Source organism: Myotis davidii, unplaced genomic scaffold (genome assembly GCF_000327345.1).
Source record: "Myotis davidii unplaced genomic scaffold, ASM32734v1 scaffold142, whole genome shotgun sequence".
In the NCBI taxonomy this organism is placed as follows: Eukaryota; Metazoa; Chordata; class Mammalia; order Chiroptera; family Vespertilionidae; genus Myotis; species Myotis davidii.
The window spans coordinates 4,266,605-4,291,539 of record NW_006294400.1 but is presented as its reverse complement, the minus strand read 5'-3'; the positions used below and the strand labels follow the sequence as shown (position 1 = coordinate 4,291,539).

The following is a 24,935-nucleotide window of genomic DNA, read 5'->3' as shown; positions in this document are numbered from 1 at the left end:
TCTTCCATGCAAATGGAATGCATCTCCCAAGCTCTGAAAACCATGCATACATTATTTTGATCAAGCATTATACTAAGGGCTGGAGATACAAAGGTCGTTGCTTAACACAAAATCTTTACCCCTGAAGAGTTAACTACCCAGCAGGAGAAGGATGAAGGATGACCAAGGCTTATGAGTGTATAATTGAAGTATGCACAGCATCTGGGTGCACCCTGAGGAGGGGATGCCTACCTCTGCCTAGAGAAGGCTGCTTGGAGTGCCCTGTTGAGTCTGGAAGAATAGGTAAATGTGTAAAGGCAGAAAGGTCTAGTGGTTCCTATGTACCAGGAGAGCAGTCAGGAAGGAAGGGATCCTAAGGTAGTGGTCGGCAAACTGCGGCTCATGAGCCACATGCGGCTCTTTGGCCCCCGAGTGTGGCTCTTCCACAAGATACCGCATGGGCCACGAAGTTTCAATCGCACTGTACATGTGCGCCCGCACGTGGTATTTTGTGGAAGAGCCACACTTAAGGGGCCAAAGAGCCGCATGTGGCTCGGAAGCTGCAGTTTGTCTTAAGGAGCTAGGATTAGTGGAGGCTGTATATGCACAGACGCCATCACTAGGAGCTACATCCCTCATGAGAAAAAATGGAAAGCAAGATAGAGTGGCTTATGAGCAGACTTGAGCTAGAGCACTGGGCACACCAAGAATGGTGATTGGACCTCAAGGCACAGATTAACTAAAGGAAAAGTACCTGAAAAAGGCAAGGAGACCAAGCAGCAAATGAGGACAATGTTAATAATGTAAAGCAGACCCAAATAGTGCTCATGTTCTCTTGGCAGACCTCTCCACTCTCCATTGTACATGTCACCAACCAGTCATCCAGAGTTAACAGTAGACTCTTCCATTCACATCTCACCCCAGCAACATTCCCGAACCAAGCACAGGGAAAGTCACTCTGTGTGCCCTTTAAATGTGTGCAACAGCTGGATGAGTTAAAGTGAGACTTCCACCCCAGCCCATGTTAAATATCCATGAAATGGTATCTCAGAATTCCTATAGTACTCTTTATCACCACAGTCACTATTCCCTGGCATTAGAATATCCATAGTAAGAAGACACTATGCCATGGGATCATTCTATGGATTTTATGTAGCATATTGTAGTGATCGATCATCTATCTCCCCAGTGAGTCCTGGGAACTTCTCAAGGGCGGGGGCTAGCTAATAGTACTAACAAATGAATGAATTAAACCACCAAATTTTTTCCCATAGTTCCAAGCTAATATAACAAACAGAAAACACATTACCTATTGCTATTTTTCATTCTAAATGACAACAGCGTGAAGGCTATTCAATGAGTTTCTTACAAGCACAAAGTCTGTAACCCTCCATACAGACACACAAAATCAAATGCTAGAATCAGAGGAGAGCAATTTTTTTTCATTTTAATTTTTAAATAAATAGTTTTCCACTCCCAGGAATTTGCTGAATAAATGTGGTAGTGCCAGTTCAGAGTCAACTCCCCCCTCCACACACACACACACACACACACACACACACACACAGCTTTGAAAGGAAGAAACATCATAACTCAAAATATTGGGGGGGAAAGGAACGTTTCTGCAAAACTTCAGAACTTGTTTTAAACCCTCATATCCTCAAATGACCACATAATATGCAGTGTCCTGGCCAAGGCCAAAATCCAACATTAGATAAAAATGAGAGTGAAAATTTTCTTTAAAAAGAAAAAGACCAACATTACTAAGTCAAAAAGTAAATAATCATTTACATCAGAATCTAATACTCTGGGCAGACGACCCTTGGGCCTGGGCTACTGAGGCATGCTTGAGAACAGCTGTTCACATGTAATCTCACAAAGTAGCTGGGTTGTACTTTCTTCCTAAGGTCTTTCCACATTTTCCCTCTAATAACCTGATTACAGATGCTATCCTTGGTGAAGAAGAGTTAATTTTGCTGATTAAAAATAATAATAGTATTTGTGTAGAGAAACACAAAAGTAGCAGGACCAACAGTTATTGAGCAAAGGGACTTGAAAAGTCAGCCCACAGCCCCCTCACCCCCCAACCCCACGTGGTGAGAGGGTGTGTGGGCTTGAGGGGTGAGGCGAGGGGGGTTGTCTTTCGTGGTGAGAGGAAGAAGGAAGTGCAGAGACAAATACACCAGAGAACTACTCTTTCTGGAATTCATAGAGGGTCTGGCCTTTTATCCCCAAGACTGGGGACCCGGGTTTTGTCAGGGGCGCCTCCCCGCTGTCCTGCCCTGGGCTGCTCCACATGAGCAGAGAGAGACAGGAGGCAGGCCCCTCTGACACCTACTTAACGAAGGCAGATGGAGAGGAGAGTGTGTGGATGCCTTTACTTCCCCCTCAGGAGGCGCCCAGCAGGAGCCCACAGAGCCAGCAGCTCCAAAATCAGATTTCCACACATCCTCCCACCACAGAACACGCTTACCACTCGGGCAAGAGGAAACAGAGCATTAAGCAAGTGTGGCTCTGGTGGATGAAGGGGGTTTTAGAAGACCTAAAGAAGCCTTCTTACAGGATTTGGCTCTTTTTTCAACCTCTCCAGAGGTAGCCAAGTTGAGAAACAGTCACTCACTCAATGACCCGAAGGGGGCAAGGGTGTTACTTTGAGGAGGACACAATCAGTGTCTGCGAGACGTCTGAGTCACAGACACATACTTTATTAATAATCTTACATACACAAAATGTCCAAGGGAAAGCCTCACAGGCTGACTTCTGACAGCTCCAGATAACAGCAGGGGGAACTGAAGCCATGCTGGCTCTGAGGCTTCCACATACTCCACAGAAGCGATGGACCCTTTCCCACCCCAGGGATGTGATGCAAATAAATAAATATAATTATCTGCAGAACTTAAAGTGCAAGGACAACACTGTCAAGTCCTTCCCCCCAAGTGCAGTGACTTGTGGGAAACAGATAGGAAAATAAAAAGAACAGCTGGAAAATTTAATTACAGAGTAACAACGCAAGAGCTGACATTGTTTCGCAAAACTAGCCAATAGCCAAAGCCCTTCTCCCTTACCTTAAGATACAGAAGCAGCTCTTAGCTCCTGAAGATAAGCGGCAGAACCCGAATCTCTGTTTGCTGTCAATGTCAGTGAGCACAAACGTGAAGTTCTGGCCAACTTGGCTAACTGTGAGGCTGCGGCAAAGACAGAACAAAGGGGAAAATGAATGTGCAGTAAGTTTCTTGATAAAGTATCTAATCATGACAAGTCGTTGAACCTGTAACATTTCCTCTCTCAGTGGAACTCTTTATAAATGAACTGAAAATTTACACACTTCAAGGAAACAGATTGTGAGCTAGTAAAAAAAAGGGGGGGGGGCACAGGCAGCAAGCACATTCTGGTGACCACCTACCTCATCGGAGCTACCGCCATACCTTCTCCTACTTAGTGAGTGCAGGCAGGTAGCACTGTTAATCATCCCATCAAATCCTGAAAGGTCGTTCCATTAATAAAGTATCTAATCATGACAAGTCGTTGAACCTGTAACATTTCCTCTCTCAGTGGAACTCTTTATAAATGAACTGAAAATTTACACACTTCAAGGAAACAGATTGTGAGCTAGTAAAAAAAAGGGGGGGGGGCACAGCAAGCAGCACATTCTGGTGACCACCTACCTCATCGGAGCTACCGCCATACCTTCTCCTACTTAGTGAGTGCAGGCAGGTAGCACTGTTAATCATCCCATCAAATCCTGAAAGGTGCGTTCCATTAACTTCACATTGTAGATGAGGAAATCAAATGTTTTAAAATTCACTTCTAAAAATCAGTTTACCAGTTAGCTTGGATTCCTCTTTAAAAATTTACATATTCCAAATTCTAAAACATAAATTTATGCTAATAAAATATTTTAGAATTTGACATTGAATTTTTCAAAGGAACTTATTAATTCGTAGTTTACATGTTGCATTTTACAAAATATATTCAAATTGATCATATATTCAAATAGATGCTTCTCACCTATAATTTACTTCCTAAATTGTCAGTGCAATAAAAAAAGTCATGGTTCACCAGGCCTTTTCCAAAGACTTTTTGAGTCTTGGGATACAATATAAATTAAGTTCTCAAATATAGATAGCCTTCCTTTTGAAAATTCCCTCATATAAGCTGCATAAGAAAATTAAAGAAGTTTTCAAGGTATCTCAGCACAAAAGGTCAGTGGACCCTACCTGGTCATATGTAAGGAAACAATTCCATCCCTTGGAAAGTGGTTAGAGAGTACAAGAAAATAATTCAGGAAGAAAAGAAAAAGCTCCACTCTCCTGTTTTAACTAGGAAGGTGAACGAAAACAAGGTGGCAATTTAAAAGCAACGTGGTAATAAAACAGGTGTAAGTAATGCTATCCCTCCACCTTACACAGCCAGGAGAAGAAACACATCTCTATAAAAGTTATAGAGCTGTCAAGGGGACACCAAATGCTACCCTGTTATGGCTGTTATGTTTTATCTATAAAGCTTGGATACTGTGTTACTATGGTGATTTAATAGTATGTTTTAAAGGGGGATTATATGATTAATTTTAACAAGGTTGAGAACTAAAGATGTGTGAGAAACAGGATTCTAGCTCACATAATTAAAGTGGGGGGAATGTGGGCCTCATTGGGGGAGGAGAAAAACCTGTATTATTAAAATATTTAAAGCAACAGGTCAGGATGATTTTAAGTTCGAATAAGGTGATGCTTTTGTCAAATACTATTATGTGGTTTTATAAAATATGACTGTTTGTTATTTTAACTCAGGGTTTGATTTCACATCCACAGTGTTTACAATGAAGCATCCTAGAAGGAAAGGATATCGATAGGACTGAATGAGAAGAAAAGACCCAGGACCTCTAGGAAAAGGACAGAGAACAAACACAGCTTGGTTGGTGAGTTGAGTGTCATTAATTTCCCTATTATCTTTTCACTACCATTAAAAATGCTGAAAATGCTTTTAGCTACCTCATAGGCTCAAAGAAAGATTCATTACTCATTTACTTGGTTGAAATCCCAACTCAATCACTTGCTAACTGAGACTTAATTTAGCAAGTTACTTAACCTCCAAGTACCTCAGTTTCTTCGCCTGGAATAACAATGAGAAACTACCACCCAACCCAAAGGATGTTTGGGGAACAAGCGAAATAAGCATTTAGTATAAAGGCCAGTCCATAGTAAGGATAATTAATAAAAGAGATGCAAGCTGTTAAGCTACCATCTGAATGGAAACCAACATTCATATTAAAACCATGCATTTGCTTAGAATCTTCCTGACTCAGCTTTGTAGTACTTATGAGTGGATAAAGGAAAGCTGCCTTTCTTTCTCTCTTGTCTGTTGCATCTTTTCAGTAAAGGGTAGACCTCCAGATGACCAAGGGAGCTGTTCATGCTTGCATTAAAGTGAACAAGATTCTCCCGGCCAGAGTGGCTCAGTTGGTTGGAACATCATCCCATGCTCTGAAAGGTCACCGGTTCGACTCCTAGTCAGGGCACATGCCTATGGTTAACGGTTTGATCTCTGAGTGGGGCACCTACTGAAGGCAGTAGACTGATGTTTCTCTCTTTCTGTCTCTCTAAGTGTGTCCTCAGGTAAGGATAAAAATAATATTAATAAAGTGAATAAGATTCTTTTTGGGTGCCACAGCTTCAAAGGAGGCACTTATTCACAGTTGAGTCACGTTTTTTTAATTCCTACTAGGGTGAAGTACAAGTCATTAAAAGCCCCTAACCATTAAACACAAAAATATTTTTCCTTGGACAATGTCGAATAAAATTAAAGCCAGGCAATGGCAGTCAAACAGAGGTTAACTTGAAGGTTCTGAATCCCCACAGAATGTGTCATTCCCTTCATGAGACTACTCACTTTTTCTCCATAAAAATGACTTTGAGAAAAGGGTCTGCTTCCTTAAAGGCTGCAGTTCCTATGTTTGCCTCTGGATCAGAATCCACAGGAATCAGATTTCAGGACAGTTAAAACTGGGAGGAACCAAAGAAGCCATCTTATCTAATTCTCTTGCTTTGTAGCTGGGAAAACTGAGGCTCAGGATTATTTTGGGGGCTTTGTTTTTACAAAGTAATCAGGACTAAAACAAAAATCCAAGCCAAATTCTGCTTCAAAGTCTTTTCCATTCCTCCTCACTGCACTAAACACAATGAAAACTCTCCCCCAGAAGCTTTCAGTTCAGTTGAAGGAACTGGATACATAAGAAAGTCAGTAGTTGTCTCACCAAGCAGACTATACTTCCCACTAAGCTGTATTTTGAGTATTTCCAAAACTGAGCCCAGAAAACAGGGCCAAGACCATCCTTAGCTGTGCTTCCCATGCCTAGATGAATATGGAAAAGGGAGAAAAGCAATGACTATCTGAACCACAAACTTGAACCTTCATGCCGCCTTGTAAATGTCTGTTAGCTATTCAAGTCCCGCAACATTTTGTTTAACCTTGAGGTTGTTTACAGGTTCAGTGTATAAAGGGCATAAAGCATGTGGACAGGACAGTTTGATTGCAATCTTTCGGTGAGAAATGGGATTTTCCATATCAGCCTCACTTTAGTTTGTCATCTTACTGAGCAACTAACTGCTATGCTCACCACTGCAACAAATGCTGGATATACAACATCCATCCCACTGTGGCACTTCCTGTCTAGTTGGAGAGGAATAATAAACAAGTGTACCACAAAGCACACAGCTTGCCACAGTGTTGCATGAAACCAAAGAAGGAACAAGGACAGAAGATGAAAGTGAAGGGAAGGCCCTACGGAGATAATGTGGTCAGGGACAGCGTCTCAGGGATGACAACAATACCGACCTGAAGGAAGAGCTGAGCAGCCAATCCAGAAGCAGCAGACTGGGTGTTTCAGGCAGAGAAAAGAACTGTGCAAAGATTCTCCTGCTAGAAAGAGCTAGGCATGCTCAAGAAACTAAAAGGACACCAGTACAACTAATAATAATACTTTCTTTAGAGTGAACAGAGATCTCAACAACGTCATTTCAGTACTCCTCTCCACCAAGAGCTTCAAGTTCAGTGTAGGGGAGAAATAACTTTGGATTGAAAACAAGAGTATCTGCTTCTTCCCCAGCTCTGTAATTACATGGTAATGACCATAAGCAAGTCATTCCAGCTCTACAGATCTTGGCTTCCCTGCTGTAAGAGGGGATGCTTGAACCAAATGAATTTCAGCTTTAGAATCCTGTGGTCTGATTCTCACACATTCTCAAGGCCTCCGGTAGCCAGAGCCCAAGCTATCGCAGTACACGTCACCCTCTCCCTAGCAGGCTCCATCTGCTCTGGCTGAACAATCTTTAGGCTCACTCATGGTTTCTCCTCTGCTTTGCTCTTCAGTGCATATGGGGTGTTAGGCTCTCCCTTCCACTTACCCCTTCTTGTCCTCCCTGCAGACTCAACACAAGTCTCCCCCACTATGAGAAGTTCTCTCCAATCTCAGTCTTCCCTAACTGTACTATCTTTTTGGATAGATACCCCTAAATGTGTCTTTCTAATACTTCCTGAACTAAACTGAGAAACACATGGAGGGCAGAGCTCCAAGTCTGATACCATTTCCTTATCACCCAACATAAGGCTACACATTCAGAACCTTCCTTTCCTCTTTTGTAAAAGAAATAGCACTATCACCTACCTCCTAGAGTTACTGGGAAGAATAAATGAGGTTTAATGTGAAAATGTCCAGCACGTTGACTAGAATCAATTAGGAACTCAAATACTAATTTCTTTGTCTTTCTACACACACACACACACACACACACACACACACACACACACACACACTCTTGGTGACTGGTCTTCCCACAAGGTGTTCTACTGAAAAATGTATTCTTTTGGGAGATGAACATCCAGGTTGTGCTAGCCGCCTAAAAGGACCTGCGGCAAGTCACAATTTCTTTACAACTTAGATTTTGTTCAAATGAAGATAAACAGTACTTGTTCTCATCTCTTATGATAGGGGGATAAAATGATATGATACATGAGGAAGCACTTTCTTTTGAAGAGCTACTGGCATTATTATTTTTCATAAGTCCTAGTTTCAGAAAGAAAAATCTTAAAACAACACAAGAGACAGCAAGATGTCAATGTTAAGGGTGATTTGATGATGACTGTGAAAATCCCACTCTTGATATAGACTAGAAATGTCAGAAAGTTGTATTACTGTTCCTTGGGGTAGAAAAGCACAGATACCAAAAAGATTAGGTAGCTTTCTTTTTTTAACATAATCACCTGGGGCGTTACTCATCTCCCATGCTGACATTTTCGAAGTCAAACAATATCATAAATATATCTAAGGGGCTTTGTGGGCCTCAGAATCTGGGCATATCCATTCGTCAGTGTTAACTGCAAACTAATAAAAAAAAAAAGGGGGACATTAAAATCTCTGTATTTACTAGTATTGTAAACAAACTACATTATTATTCTCTTCTGCATTAAAGTATGCCAAGGTTAAAGGTAGGGAAAAAGAAGACAAAAATATGCCCTCCAAAATAAAGTGGGTTTTGTATCAATAAAAGTTATCAACACAAGAAAAAACCACTATACATGGTGAGGATGACAAGGATTAAAATATATCCACAGAAGGGTGATTCTGTCCCAACTCTTTTTGTGAAAAAACATGGGAATCGTGATTAGAAGAGAGTAATTTGAAGAGAAGCATATTAGAAGAAAAATATTTTTCTAACAACAGCAACAAAAGGCATCAGACTTCGGTGGCAAAAAATATTTTAGAACTAAAATTTAAGCTCCTGTTTTTCTTCCATTTCAGAATGTAATCATCCAGACAGGTAGGTAAGTAGAGCTGTATGGTGTGATGAGAGAGAGAGAGAGAGAGAGAGAGAGAGAGAGAGAGAGAGAGAGAGAGAGAACACACATTTGGGGAGATTTAATCTCTTTGCAAATTTCTTCTAATGTTAGTTTACAAAGTCAATTAAGGAATACCTATCCAAAACAGATCATCACTCTAACAAGCAATCATGTAAAAATGAATTCTCTTATTTTTCTGTGTTAAACACCTAACCACATTTTAAAAACATTTCAGCTTTATTAATTTGTATAAATATGCCCTTGCCATAATTTGTAATACATTTTATAAGTGACTAGAGATTTCATGCATCGCTAATTCATACATATAAATGTGAAGTTTGCATTAAACGTCTCTAAACAAAACCTTGCTTGCTATTTTTAGAAGAAGTAGGATAAAGAAGAGGTAAGAGGACTCTCATTACAAAGACTGATCTTCTTAAAATTAAGGCTATTCTGTTTTGAGCATCAACCTGCTACTGAAACAGTCCTGGTACCATGGTTTAAAAAGGCCCACGTCTGAAAATACTACAATGGTTGATTGGCTTAAAAAATAACACAGGAGAACCAGGGAAAACAGTGATTCTAAGTGGTTGGCATCATCCCAGAGCTGCTTTTTAGTACTCTTTTTGCTTCCTAGTACTCCTTTAAACTCCCTTGGCTATTAGTTCCCATCTCACACCATTTTTAGGTTTATGCCAAATAAACAAGGACACTGCTACTACAAAGTGCAGAAAAGACCCAAGCAGCAAACTACCCACATGCACTCTACATCACCCAAATCTTTCAGGCTTTGCCTTGTTTGGCAATAGTAAAACAATAGAACCTTCCTGAAGATGGGCACATTTTATAGCATTTTTAGAACATATTATGGCACTTATTACTTATAATGATACTTAACTAAAACTTCTCTATCACTAAAAGTGAAATTTTTAAGATGTAACATTTGTATAGTTTCATACTTCAATTTTGCATTAAGGGAAAATCACAAACAGCAATCAAGTGGACAAGTGATTGAAAAAAATGCTTAAACTATAATGAAAACATAATGGACATTTCTTGAAAATAAGATTAAGATGATTGTTTTGTTATTTTTAAAATTTGTATAAATATGTTGTTAATAAATTATAGTATTATAAGTAAGAGGGAAAAGCTCTTCTAAAATTGTTTTTAATAAGCCATTTAAAAATAATCTTCTTTTAAAAATAAGCTATTAACTATGGCTCACTTTTTAAAAAATGCTTAGATTGTTTTAATTATCTTCAAGCTCTAATATTCATACCTCTCCAATAAATAGTTTGTCACAATGCAAATGCTAAAGAAATGTTTAGATATTTTTGTATTTTTTTAGTCTAAAAATCTATAGGAAATGCTGATTTCCTTAGAGATATCATTCTTAGCCACCTAAACAAAATGCAAGACTATATTTAGCAGCATATCTTTTAAATAGCGGAACACATTTTAAAAAGATAGGTCTATGCCCATTTAAATTTTATCTTGAAGTCTAAGAAAAACAGTCTATATAATATGCATAAGGCCATGAAGTCACATAATATTACTTAATATTACTTGGCAAAGTAAAATGTATTCATATTTAAATAAAAATTAAAACCCAACCATTCTTAATCATGGTTTGAGTCTGATAACCAAAATCAAAAGTTTAATGTCATGCAAACTACATTTCACAAACTAGCTAATGCAAAGCTCTAAGCTTTAAACTTTTTGACAGTGTCAATAAAATCCCCAGGAAAGGAGACTACTGCAACTTTCCTTGGAACATAGGCATTTTAAATCATGGTTAAGCAGACAGAATGTTAAGAATGGTATGGTTTTTATTTTCCATAGCAGGTTTATCGCCTTTTCTCTAGTAAAGTTTGAAAATCTGACACTACCTGTCCACATAGAAGGGGAAACAAAACTTGGTCAAAGTCTGCAGAACTTCCTGTGGAGAGAAAAAGAGATAATTTATACATCCAATGGGACCAATAAATCTAACATTAACCATGGCACACAATCTAGCAACTTTACCCTAAAGAAAGAGGAGACAGATGAAGAAATATGGGCTTTATCAATTACATGGGAGGAGTACCAGGCAGTCAATCATGAGAAATAATAAACATGATCAAACTTCATTAAAAATGAAAAATTAATCAAGAATCACACATGGGCAAGCAGCAGGAGTCATGCAGGAAAGCTCTGAAGGGAGGGAGGCGATTGGGTTGCTGAGTGTTAACACCCCTCCAGGGACCATCTCCAGCCTGACCATATGGATCAGAGTGAATAACACCGAGCCACATGGGTTTGGCCTGGCAGGGCCGCTGTTGCTGGCACCGTTTTTTGCCTGTTACCTAGGAACAGAGGGGGCTGGGATTAGACAACGCTTCCTAACATCAATAGGCCAAAGCACAAGCAGAATAGAAAGCCAACTTGAAGATAATTGTCTGAACATCGTCAACTACATGTTTAGAGTGTAAAACTTCATGTTATTACTTTATAAAGGAGTTGTGATTTCTGGCATAAATTTATTTTGTAGCCAAACTGTAACAATTTTAAGTATGTACTATTTTTAGTTAAATGTCATCATAATTGGACACACTTACCTGCTTGTAATTTGTGAAAATTCAAAGCAAACTACTAGTTTATATATCTTTTAACAAATATGTAGGTACATAAAACCAAGCATGTTATTCAAGGGAAGTATACAAAAAGGGAACAAAAAGCAGAGTAACATTTCAAAGACTTACTTACAAAAAAGAAGCTTCTTACATTAAGAAAAGCACATTACTGTATGAGACACAGCACACAGTGGGGTGTGTGACTTTTCCCAATGGACACATTTCATCTACATAGCATCTACACACATAACTAAACATATATACAAGTAATTAATTATTACTTCCTTCATAGTATTTTCTCTAGCTTGTTTTAATTTAACTGCAGACTTAGCCCATAGTTGGTGCTTAAGTTCACTGACCAATGGTATAAATTTTAAAAAGTATTTCTTTCATGCATTTGATTTGCTTTTTAACTATTCAAAATCCCAACTTAGAGACAAAATGAAGAACATAATTTTCAGTCATTGAGAAGCTGGTTCAAATAAAAACAAACTTGCCCATTGCAAATCCTAATCCAAGTGATAAATTAAAGGTCAGTTTACAAATGTAGCATTTTTCTAACCAATAATAATGAATTATCAATGCTAACTGGATTGATGCTTCTCGCTTCATTTAGCTTTAAAACCAGTTCTATCATTCAAGAAATAAACCACATCAATCTAATAACCCACTCAATGAAGCAGAAAGCACACCGACTTGCTCTGCCAGAACATATTCCACCTACATAATTCAATTGAGCATATCCTATTTTTTAATATCATGGACTGGGACTATATACATCACAGCACTGTTAAGGCATGCCATGAAATAGTAAAGGAGTAGGAAACAAAAAACGAAAAAAGTGGATTCTAAGAGGCATTGTTGACACATTAGTTAATTTCACAATGTGGCATTCAAATGTTCTTATTTTTTGTTTTAAACTCATTTCAATAAATGGCTATTACTAATAGAGAATTGAAAGAACAAGAGCAATTTCTCAATGCATAATGTTATTATCAGGCAAATATTGGAAAAGAAGTCATATAAAACATTCATTTTAATGTCTGTAGTTTCAATTATAAAATAAACTATAACGTACATACACATGATTTATATGCAAAAAAAATCCTTACATAATTCCTTTCACTTCAGGTTTCAAACACTACAGTCAATATCTCTTGACTTCAATATATGTGCCAAGCATTCTTTAAAACTCAGTACTAATGCTCCCTCATTGCCAAGATCAGCTACAAAGACAGTTATCCTTTACTCCTCAAAAGTTACAGGTGCAGAACTGCTTCTCTACTCTATGTTGGAGTTGAGCTGCCAAAAGGCCTCAAGATTTTTGAAAGAAAGGACCCCCATGGCTACGAGAAGGCATTGTGTTCCTCAGCAGAGTCAAAGGAATCTAATGTACCTAACTTATTACTCAGTACAATATAGAAACTACTTACCACTTTCTAATGTCAAGAGTAATAACCAACCGTGAACTTGTCTGTCAGGTAATATTAGAACAAATATCAAAACACCAAATGTAGGCTGAGTATAACCCACCTCCCAAGAACTTTCCGTTTTACCCAAGAAAGCAGTGATAAGTCTAATTAAGCAGTGGGGCAGAGGGAGGGGAGGAAGGAAGGGAATATAGGCAAACGCAGGCACATGTTTGTGCATTACAATATGTTTCTTCATGTTTGTGATATTACAAGAGCTTGATGATCCAATTCAAGTCAAACAAGACGGTGATGTGCTGTCAGAGGAGAAAACAAAAACGAGCGTCTACTCTGTGTTAGGCATATCACACGTTACCTCGATCAAAACTGAAAAATCTACTTCTTGGTTTAGGAAGGGAAGCCATGAAGAGGGAGGAAATAATAAGCAATGTTTCTTGTAAATAAAAACTGCTACAATAAACAAATTTTTTAATACTTCTGGTTTTCCTATATATAACATTTAATTACCTTATTCTCTTTTCCAAAGGAAAAACACAGTTATTTGAATATGAAAAGTACCACTCTCCAAAGAGGGGACTTTAAAACCCTGATTTAAACATATTTTGAGCATTACATTTAGAGCAGAGTGTCCTTCAGCGTTAACTTTACTGGGGAAAAAACAATCATTAACCAGTTATTCCAACCCCTCTTTCTCTCTAGAACCAGTGTCTTTGGCTAGGGTAATTTCTTTGCAGATGATAATTTTCCTGTTTTCTCCCCTTTCTCTAGCCTACACAGCTCTTTCAGAGGATCTCAACTACTGCTATATAATCGGATCTTCAAGATGCAGTGCAGCTGATGAAATGTAAATCACCTCTTTGCTAAGGGGGGTGGGGGGGAGATGGTCCCAGCTCGCCAGATCAATTCCCAAGTTTATATTTTCACAAATCTTTTTATGTACAGTTTGATTTTTTAACATTTTAATGAGCAAAAAAAAAAAAGTGAATCTATAGTAACCAGTCACCACAGTTAAAGTGCAGGGCATGAACCAGATCCCAGGAGGAAACCAGTCCACCATGTCACCACTGGCTTTAGGACATTCGCCACCTGGTTCCATGTCCCCAGGTTCCAACTCTTTTCATAATCAAAACACTGCTGACATTATAAACCCCAGACGGGTTTTCTAAAATCCCTCCCAATCAATATATCCAACACATAACTTATTGGAGGCAACACTGAGCTCATTGATTAAGGTGAGTTCAGTAGCAAAGTTTTCAAAATAAATGAGACAAGAAAACACAACCAACCCCTTTGTGTCACCAGACAATTTATGAAATAGGCAATTTCCAAAAGGGCTTTTCTTCCAAACAAAATATCCAATACCTCAAAGGGGAAGAGGTAAGAGCAGAGGGGGCAGGGAGGAAGTGGATGACAGGCAGTCGCACAAACCTTTCCGTGATGCATATATTAAACAGCAGACTGCACAGTGTAGGAGAAAAGCAACAATATCTACAAAGCTCTGCCCACAAGGAGATACTGAACTTCAGACTATGAATCAAAATATGCAATTAACACACCTAACACTGATTCACTTGCAAATGAAAATCAGAAATGAACTCAAGATTCACCTCCATCTTTTTAGGATTCATTTCACCCAATTTGAATTCTCAACCAGTCAGAAGGCCCATCAAGGGAATTTACCCCAATCTGGAAAAAGAAGGCTGTGTCATGCTGAAACTGGACCATTCTCTTAAAAAATCTGGGAAATCTTTAATATGTATATTTTTCATCATAGAATCCTAGTTGGAAGCAAAACTTCAAAGACTAAACTCGATGTAGTTCACTGGAATTATCTGTAACAAGAAGGCTAACCCAATTCACTCTGAATTTGGGGTGCAGGGTAAGGGAGGGTATAAGAGATCCTGCAACAGCTATCAGTTCAGATGTCAAACACTGTTTTCATTGCTTCATTGAAATCCATAAATAAAAATTAGTTGTATTTGGCAGCTGAAAACAACTGACAGACACAGACATACACACCCTGCAAATAAATGCCATCTGAAAGACAAAAGCGCAGGCTGATTATAATGTCCACTGGGGTTATAGAATATTGGGAGATGAGGCATGTTCTCAATAGTTCAAAAGGAAAAAGAAAATATGTGCAGGAAAACATTTAAATAAAGAAAAGAGAGAGCATGAATAAATGAATGGATTTTCAAATATGTATAGCTACAATCAGCCTCTTTGTAGCTTGCTGAAAGCTATATAGCAGTGGATAATTTACCTTTGTCCAAAAAGAGAGTGAAGGGGAGAGAGGCGGGAGACAGTGGGAGAACATTTCCTGAGTTTCCTACATCTAATTTATTTGTTCGTTTCAAAATGTAGATGTGTGATGAAAAGATCAGTGGAGCTCAAATTCCTAAAATACTCTATTTCTGTGCTTAGACATTTTTTAATAGCATGAGGGAAGTGCTGACCCTCTAAGTCCTGCAATTGAGATCAGTGCAACTGACTTGAAAGAAAAGCCTCTGATTGATGATCTTAAAACTCAAGTTGAAAGTTAAAAACAGAACACACACAAAATCCAAACATACAAAAAGCTAACAAAATTTCAACTTTAAGCCATTTCAAGTTAAAACCAGGGATTCCAAGTGAAAGCTACCAGAGATTTTAATGCTTATGATTAAGAAGGGTAAAACAGAATGGTAAGTTCTTAGAAGTTTAATTAGTACCAAGTTCAAGAATGTTGATCAGAAATTTCCTAAATATGAAAACAGGAGATATAATTTTTCTCCTTCCCTATATATGCCTAATTAAATCTAAGATATATACATAGTTACAACCAAACTTTTATTTTTTTCAGTGAAAAAAAGCTTTGAATAAGGGATTTTACAAAAAGGCCTTTCAACACCCGAACATAAAAGCTGGGTCAAATTTCTAACAACTCTGCTCAAATGCTAGAGTCTGCTTCCTCTCTTTGGTATATTTCAATATTTACTCCCAGCTTACTTTTTATAACTTTAGTTAATTTTGAGTCTTGCACACATTTAATTATGCTAATTTGTATAATACCTAATATGCACAAAGATAAAATACCATAAAATATAGAAAGTCATCATATTCTATAACATGAACTTTATATCTAAATTACTGACATTAAGTACATAGGTAGAAAACAGAAGAGCCACCTCTAAAAATACTTTTATGTGTAAATCTTCATGACTTTTTGAAATCCAAAGGAAAAATATATTTTTTAAAAAAGATACTTTCAAAAATATAATCTTATAAAAATTTTAATTTAACAAAGCCACCCCAACTTTTTATATCCTTTCCTTTCTTAAAAAAAAAGCTACTTAAAAATGTTCACAAATTAAATATCACATAAAATCCTTTATTCTAGGATTTCATTTTATTCATTTTAAATCTTACAACAAAAGGGTTGAAAATTAGAGTTATATTTATAAGGTCAATATTAAACATCAATAATTTTCTTGACACTTGTTTCAAACACTTCCAAAACAAACAAATGCTTTGGTTAGAATTTCTTACAATTAGCATTCGATGCCATCAGTAATAGGCTTACTTGGACCTAATATTATTACTCTAAAATATTTTGCCTTATTTAATTTCTTAAACATTTTTCTGCACATTTATGTTATCAATATCTAAAAGGAAGAAAGATTGGGGAAAGTGGGGGAGGAGGCCACAAGTCAGTACATACCAAAGGAATAGGGTCCCAACGGTAAAACTGCAAACATGGTTTCACTGAAGAAGCAACTTGCCCTCAGGAAGACAGTATTTAAAAAAGAAAAAAAAAGAGCACTGATAGAAATAGTGTTTTATAAGCATATTAAAAAGCTGTCAGCTTTTAAATATTTTAAATGCACACAAAAATGTGCACAGATGGGCAACTTTTCTGCTCACATTATTCTAAAAAAATTTTTTCATTATCAAGCTCAAAGTCCTTGAATTTTTTAAACTTAATTGTGCCTCTATTTCTTAGAATTCACACCCCAAGGCCAAAGCTTTCCTGCCACCAGTCGTTCAAATCTGACTTGGACATTACACAGGAGGAGGCTCCAAGCCTCCCTGAGGTCTCACTCCTTTTACAACACACGAAAAAGCAGTCGATAATGGGCCCGTGTTGAATTCACTGCTCTCCACGTCTCCTCCTGGGACACAAGCCTAGCAGATGTGATAAAAACTGTGTCAGAGAAGTGGCTCTAGTTTGTGCCTTAATGACAACTTAAACCTCTAAACCAATACAACCAAAGGACTAACAGAACTGGCTGTTGCCTCTCTCTCCTGCCAATCTTCGAATATCTCTGAACTAAATTAGCACCTTTACCCACAACATCCCCTGCCACCCCACAAAATCCATTCTAATTTTAAAAGATAAATGAATTCAGCAAATGTGTTGAGAGAGAGAGAGAGAGAGAGAGAGAGAGAGAGAGAGAAATAGAGAAGAGTGTGTGTCCCCAACTGTCCTATAATTAAGCCCTAACACCACATATTTCATGTAGTTTATATTTTCTCAAGGTATGACTGTGCATTCAGCTGCCTTAAAGAACTACCTGGTATATATTCCCTCTCTCATTGTCCCAGTAAACATATTAGTATAAATGGTAGAGTTACGGTTTCCAAAAAGCGCCTAGAGGTATAAAAAATTATTTTTAAATATGTCCAACCATAGAAAAGAAAAGTCATTATTCTGAGTTATCGAAACATTCTAATTATTAAAATTTATACAGAATTTTTTAAATGGTGGGGGGTTATACTTTTGTAAGAACTCTTTGTCTTATCTAATAATATGGTACCAAAAAATAGATTTAAATATGTACTTCTGATAACATTTTCTAAATTCTATAATTCAGCCTTCAGATGATAGGCCCTTTTACCCAGTATCTTGAAAGCCTATTCAGTCACAATTGCATACCCACTTAATCAGCAATCATTGTTCTGGGATGCAGGACTTTGTTGTCAAGACAAGCACCAAAACCTTAAAAAAATTTTTTTCAGAACTGGCATAAGAAAAAAGTGATCTTTGTCAGACAAGGACAAATTTATGCAAATCTTTTATAAACATTCACAAACATTTATTTAGCTTTTGAAATGTTGGCCTCATTTGAGAGCATGAAAATGAGGGGGAAGTAGGAAAACGCAAAGGACAGCTTAGAAGCTGGCACGCTACATAAATATTCAGAAGGAAGATTATAGGATTCATGTTAGGCTGTCTTAGGCTTCTCCAAAGTCCACACAGAATAGCAAAGAACAAAACTAACGAGAAGTACAGCAGATGTTAGACAATGCATCAGCCTCTTTTCCTCTCTCACTTGGCTATACTTGGACGCTTTTATATTTTCTTTCAATATGGTTAGGTCATTCAAGGATTCTCCTATAGACTCTGTATTGTGGCTACAGATCTATAAGCTGGAGGTCTGTCAGCTTTCCAAAAGTTTCCAATGAAAAGGCATTATGCAAATTCTACCTCTCTTACCCTCTTTCAGGAGGGGAAAAAAAGCCTCCAGTATGCAGTCATCGGAGTATTGGAAGCCCCAGCCTTCATTTCTGTATAGCTGTGTTTGCCTCAGGGCCACGCTGCTTGTTTTGACAGTGGATCCCCCTAGATAGTTGGGATTAGTCGAGCTTGTTTAGATAAACTTGAAATCAAGGCCTTCTCTAGGTAGACAGCTAGATGTAGCTACCGAGTTTCCAGCTGCCTCCTCCTTTCATCCCCAAACAACTGGAGATTCACTGTAGCTATCACAGCCACAGGCTATGTCACATACATAAGTACAAAATTAAAGGCTGCTAAAAGAAGCCTTTGTAAGTCTTAGTGCTAAAATAAGGAATCTGTACTGCTTGGTTTATACAAATTATTCAGGCACTACCAGTATGGAATTGAAATCATCAGTTAACAAGGCATATTAATCAAGGTTCCCAGCTTCTTTGGATAGACAGGATCATAGTTTGATAATATACCTAACCTTCTGCTTCTTAGCTCTTGAATGAGAGAGTAAGCATTTACAATGTTGAAAGGGAAATAATAGGCTTTATTTACCCAGTGGCAGGGGATGTCAGACATCGCCAACAAACACTGTGAGCAGAATATGAAAATCAGAATGTAAATATCAAATCTACTTTTGAGAGAGAATTATTTAACAATGGATTAGACAAGACCTCACTCAACAGTCATCTGTAATTACAGAACTGTTTCACATCAACTTTCATTTCCTACAACTTGCAGATTCTGATGAAATGATATCAGGAGGATTCAAGAACTGATGAAATTTATATTCACAACAGATTAATGAAATCTCATTATAAAGAAAGAAGGCAGGTGATATGAAACACTATTGAAATAAAAAATTATACAATTCAAATAGTTTTCTAAATCTAACATTCAAGGATTTTACAGCCTTTACATTTAGAAAATGTTTCTTCAGAGGGCAAACAAAATGCAAACAAGGAAAATAATTCAATTCCATATGTGTGTTTTATTCTACTTTACATAGCCTGCTTCAACATATAGATGATAGTGTTTATCTGAGGCTGCCTGGGATAAACTAAAAACAATGGCACTGGAACAGGTTTAAACATTTTTTTTTTTGAGACACCAGACATTACAGAAGGCCTTCTACCCCTCTGACCAAACTGTCAGTCACACAAGGCAGTTTCAATCAGTCAAGTTCATATATCACCAACAAAAATGTGTTCCCATAATTCAACAGCTAAATCACTATTTAAAAGAAAAGCCCTAAGACATGCAAGGCAGTCTGGAACTACGGTCATCAATTTGAGGTTTCCCTATGAAATCTCTGGTTCATTTCATGTACAACTTACAAACTAAAGAAGGAGTCAGCAAACTTTTTCTCTAAAGGGCCAGATAGTAAATATTTTAGGCTTTGCAGGACACTTATGTCTCTGTCACAGATTCTTCTGGTTTTTTTGTTTTGTTTTTATAACTCTTCCTAAAGGTAAAAGCTTTCTCAGCTGGAAGGCCACACAAAAGCCAGCCCCAGGCAGGATTTGGCCAGCTGGCTGCAGTTTGCCAGCCCCTGATCTAGAGTGTCAAGGAACATGGTCACATAACACAATCCAAACAAACTCACCAACCCCCAACACCCAACTTTAAAAATACCTGAAAGGTTAAATGCCAGTCGTGTTGGTTCTCTGGTGATCCAACAATTCACACATGATTTGTGACAAATGGCCAAGTATCTCCTGCACACAAACATGCTCTCTCTTTTTGCAGAGAAAATATTTAAAATACAAAGAATTAAAAATAAAACATTTCCACAATTCAGAATTCACAACTGTTTTGTGACATGGATTCTTTAGAGAAACAATCCTTCTTATATAGTTTCACCACAGAAAGTTTATATGAATATAATATTAGTTATGTCAAAAGATTACGTTATACCTATAAGAATTAAGTATATAATTTAAAAAATCTAATTATCTTATATACTTGTTCTGATTCAGTCTTTATTTTGTATTTCATATATCAATGGTCACCTGCTCTCTGGAGGGGGTTAAGTGCCAAGTGGAAGGGGACTGACAAAGAAGCTAATATGTGTCACATCCTATGCCAGAAGTTTACATGTGCTCAATAGCCTTATGTAGATACAATCACCCTCCTATTCATGAACTGAACCTTGAAAGGTGAGTAAAATTAGTTTCAGATAGAATGGTAAAATAACTTGCCTAAGTGGAAGTAGAGCAATGGAAAAGCTAGAATCATGGTGCTATGCACCAAGTTCATCTGTCCTCGGAGCTCATGCTCTTCCCACAATCCTCAGCTTGCTATTTTGTTAACTACAAATAAGATATTCAAGGGAGATTCTCATTCTTTGACCCTGTTTGACCAGGATTCTGTTTCCAGAGTTACAAACACTCATAGAGCTAAAACTGTGCAGTGGTAGTCCTCCATGCTAAATGAAGCTTCCCAATTGCAGCAGTGGAGTGAAAAATGTATGTTGTGTCAACGCTCTTAGGTTAGGGTAACCTTACATGCCAGCTTGCCTAGCACTTTCTGGTTTATGCTCATTACCTCTGTGCAATCATGATGCTGTGCCCCATCTCACTCTTGAAGGTGCCCTGGATTGGATACTACCTATGATCATCACAGTTTTAGAGAAAGGAAAAACCCTGGCTTGTCTGGAGGATACTGAAAGAGCAAATAGCTGCTCCATCTGCCTGGTGACGGAAAGTGGGTGGTGGTCTTAGGAGAGTTCGTTTTTATCACTTGACTCCAGGCTCTTTATCTACATTAAAGACTTATTTACATTCTATGAGTTAATGCAATACTAGACATTATCAACTACATGGAAGCAGCAAAGTCCTTTCTTTGCTTCATTTTCCTCATGCTATGTAAAAAGAAAACAAACAAAAAACACTTATTGAACTAGACTAATTCAGGTATTGTGTACACATCATGCCAACTTCTCATAATTCTAAAAAATTAGTATTACTTTTTTGTTTTGCATATTAAAAAAAAATGAGGCTGAAAAAGTAAATTCTTTGACCAAAGTGACATTTCCAAGGCCAGATTTCATAAAACATGGGGATACTTGACTTCTACTTTTCTTTAGGCCAAACATAGCCCCCAGAAAAGGCACTTAAAATTTTTAGGGTGAATGATATTTGTTAAGAAATAAGTGAGATGTGAATAATGAAAAGTACTTTAGCCATTAAATCTGTTTATTATAACAATAAAATATTTTAAAAATTCAGACATACTTCTCAATTTACCAGGGGTTTAGCTCTCCAGGAAAGATAAGAATCTGGCAGGTTGGAAGAGTTCTCTGATAAAAATGCTGTTCTCAATAATTTATAATTTACACTCCTAAAACTAGATGTTACTAAAGAGGCATCATGTTTGAAATACATCCAAATTCAAGAATCTCAAATACCACTGGTTAGGTAGGAGGGATTTAATAAATATGTTTTCATTTGTCCTACCTCATTCAAATTCTGAGACCAAAAATCACAGTGTGAACACTATTCAGTCATCTTGTATAATAAAAGGATAATATGCAAATCAACCAAATAGCAGAACTGCCAGTCGCTATGACGCACACTGACCACCAGGGGGAAGACACTAAACACGGGAGTTGCCCCCTGGTGGTCAGTGCGCTCCCACAGGGGGAGTGCTGCTCAGCAAGAAGCTGGGCTGACGGCTGGCGAGTGCAGCGATGGTGTGGGAGCCTCTCCTACCGCCGCAGCTTACCATCTGTCGGACAACCCCCGAGGGCTCCCAGACTGCGAAAGGGCACAAGCCAGGCTGAGGGGACCCCCTACCCCCACAGTGCATGAATGTCGTGCACTGAGCCTCTAGTTTATTTTAATATATCAAATACTTAGTCTACTAACACCTATGTATAGTACCAGGTCTTAGAGATGTAGACATGAAGTAGGCAAGAATCCCTGACTTCCTGCCTGTGGGGAGGAAGAGAATATGTAAACAAGTACGTGCAATAAAGTGTTGTAGGTGTTTTGATAGAAGTCAAGGGAAAAGAAAGGTACTGCCAGGTCTACCCAAGTGATGTGAAAGACTCCTCAGAAGTGAGGACAGTTGAGCTGACTTTTGAGAATTGAATAAAGTTGGTATTTACTAGACAAACAGGCTAGATAATATTCTAGGGATAAGAGCAATGTGAAACAAATAACATGTTTTTTAAAATTAATATGTAAGTAAGTGATCTTTGATAAGTTCAATTTTCTTTAAAAGACCATCTTAATTCTTTTATAAATACAGTACCCTTTCATTTCTACCTACCTGCTCTACAAACACACACACACACACACACACACACACACACACACATACACACACACACACTAAGCCAAAGCCTGGGCTTGTGTTATATCACATTTGAAATATGAAACTGACCAAAGTTAGACAGTTTCTAATTCTGGCAGCCAGAGAAATCTTAACACTATTGCATGTAAGTATTTTTAACATGAAAACTAACATAACACAAAGTACTATATGCAACCAAAAGGACTAATTTACAAAGACAGTAGGACCTGTTACTAAATTTCTGAGGTTTTGAACTTGGAAAGTCTCAATATACAGATTTCAAAACTGAAATAAAATGAAAATAATTAGTTATTTGAAACCCCCCTTCATCACCCTTTAAAGAGTTTCCATATTTTCAGTATATTTGAAAACAAAAATATTCAGGCACTATTTCTATTTCTCACTCTTCATCTTCACTTGATAAGTACTCTCCCTTACCTTTGTGACTTCTCTAAATTTTTCTCTGAAAGAGAGGAGGCTTACAAAGGAAAGGTTTTCCAGAATTCTTCCTAGTGTCAGTCTGAAATTCCAGAAGTAAAGATTATCACACATAACCCTAATACCTAACAAAACCAGGTTACCCTGCTAGCTTAAATCTATCCCTAAAAATAGTAGGCACTATATAATTATTGGTTATTATTAGGTACCAGGTATTATTCTGAGCAGCCTGCTCATTTCAAATCACTTAACCCTCAAAATAATCCTCTGAGGTCTTCACTATGATTATTTCTAAGTTACAGGTGAGGAAATGAAATCCCAAAGAGGTAAACCCCAGTAAATGACAGAGCTGGGATTCAAACCCAAGCAGTCTGGCTCCGAAGTCCATGCTCTTAATCACCACGGCCATGCCTCCGTACTCTCCTTTCCGGAATCTGAATTCCTTAAGCAACCATGTCTGCGTATTACATACTTCATATTCATAATTATTCACTGGTCCCTGGTTTATCCTGGTTGCTAAGAAGAACCTCTAACACTGACTACAGTCATTCCTAACGCTGAACAATTCACAGATTGACAGACAGACAAACAATACAATGTAAGGAGTCAAGGTTCCAAGTGCTCTCCAATTGCTGAGGATAGAGTGACTAATTCAGAAAGAGCAGGTTTTACAGAGGAAGTGATATAAGCAAGGCATTTAATGCTGAACTGAACCAAAACATACTGTAGGATAGGTAGTATGAGGAAGGCTACCTATTTAATTGTTTCAACCATTAAAACAATATGAGCAAAAATATAGAGGTGGGAAAGAACAAACTATGCTGAGAAATGGTGAGCCGTCTATGTCTGGCTATAAAGGGAAATGGTAGAAAACCAGACTAAAGGTTGGATCAAGGTCAGACTGTGATGGGCCTTAAATCCAAGTTAAGAAATTTGGAGTAAATGTTGAAGGAGCCAGAAAACCTTGATCAAGAACTTTGACTAAAGAGACATAATTTGAATTAGGTTTTAGAAAGATATCTCTGGCCACCTTCTGCCTCAACAAGTTTAAGAAGATTAAAATCATGCCAAGCATATTTTCTGACCACAATGCTTTGAAATTAGAAATCAACTGTAAAAAGGAAGTATAAAACCCACAAATAGGTGGGGATTAAACAACATACTACTAAAAAATGACTGAGTCAAAGAAGAAATAAAAGGTGAAGTCAAAAGAAATATAGAGACAAATGAGAATGACTATATAATATATCCAAACTTCTGGGATGCAATGAAAGCAGTAATAAGAGGGAAATTTATATCATTACAGGCCTATCTAAAGAAACAAGAAAAATCTCAAGCAAATAATCCAACATTACATCTCAAAGAACTAGAAGAAATTCAAAAGCAGCCCAAAGTCAGCAGAAGAAAGAAAACAATAAAAATTAGAGCACAACTGAGTGAGATAGAGAACAAAAAGACTATACAAAAAATTAATACCGTATTTGCCAGCGTATAAGACGACTGGGCGTATAAGACGACCCCCTAACATTTCCACTCAAAATACAGAGTTTGTTATATACTCGCCGTATAAGACTACCCCCTCTTCCGCACACCTTCCACACACCAAATAAAAGGTAAAACAATATCAGATTTGATTTTAACATTTTAATTTATATTCAAATGCTTATGACATGCAGGAAAACTGTCACAAGGCTGTATGTAATCAAACATATACGTAAAACAGTGCAAGTTTATTACCGGTAAACATACCGGTAATTCACTAAAGAAAACACACTCTATAGACTGGTACCGTAGATGCTTCTCAGGAACACAGGCAAGCAGCCCACAACCTAGAGGGACTGTCAATGATAGAAGAAAGAT

General features: G+C 37.7%; 1 protein-coding gene across 1 annotated transcript in view; it reads right to left on the bottom strand.

Moving 5' to 3' along the window:
- Nucleotides 1–24,935, bottom strand: part of DENND1A (DENN/MADD domain containing 1A) — a 446,857-nt gene that overhangs the window by 305,152 nt on the left and 116,770 nt on the right. Inside the window, exons 4-5 of the mRNA XM_015567102.1 lie at nt 10,701–10,750; nt 3,045–3,164 (exon numbers count right to left, since the gene is read on the bottom strand). Coding sequence (XP_015422588.1) covers nt 3,045–3,164; nt 10,701–10,750 — 170 coding nt within the window. The remainder of the gene's footprint in view (nt 1–3,044; nt 3,165–10,700; nt 10,751–24,935) is intronic.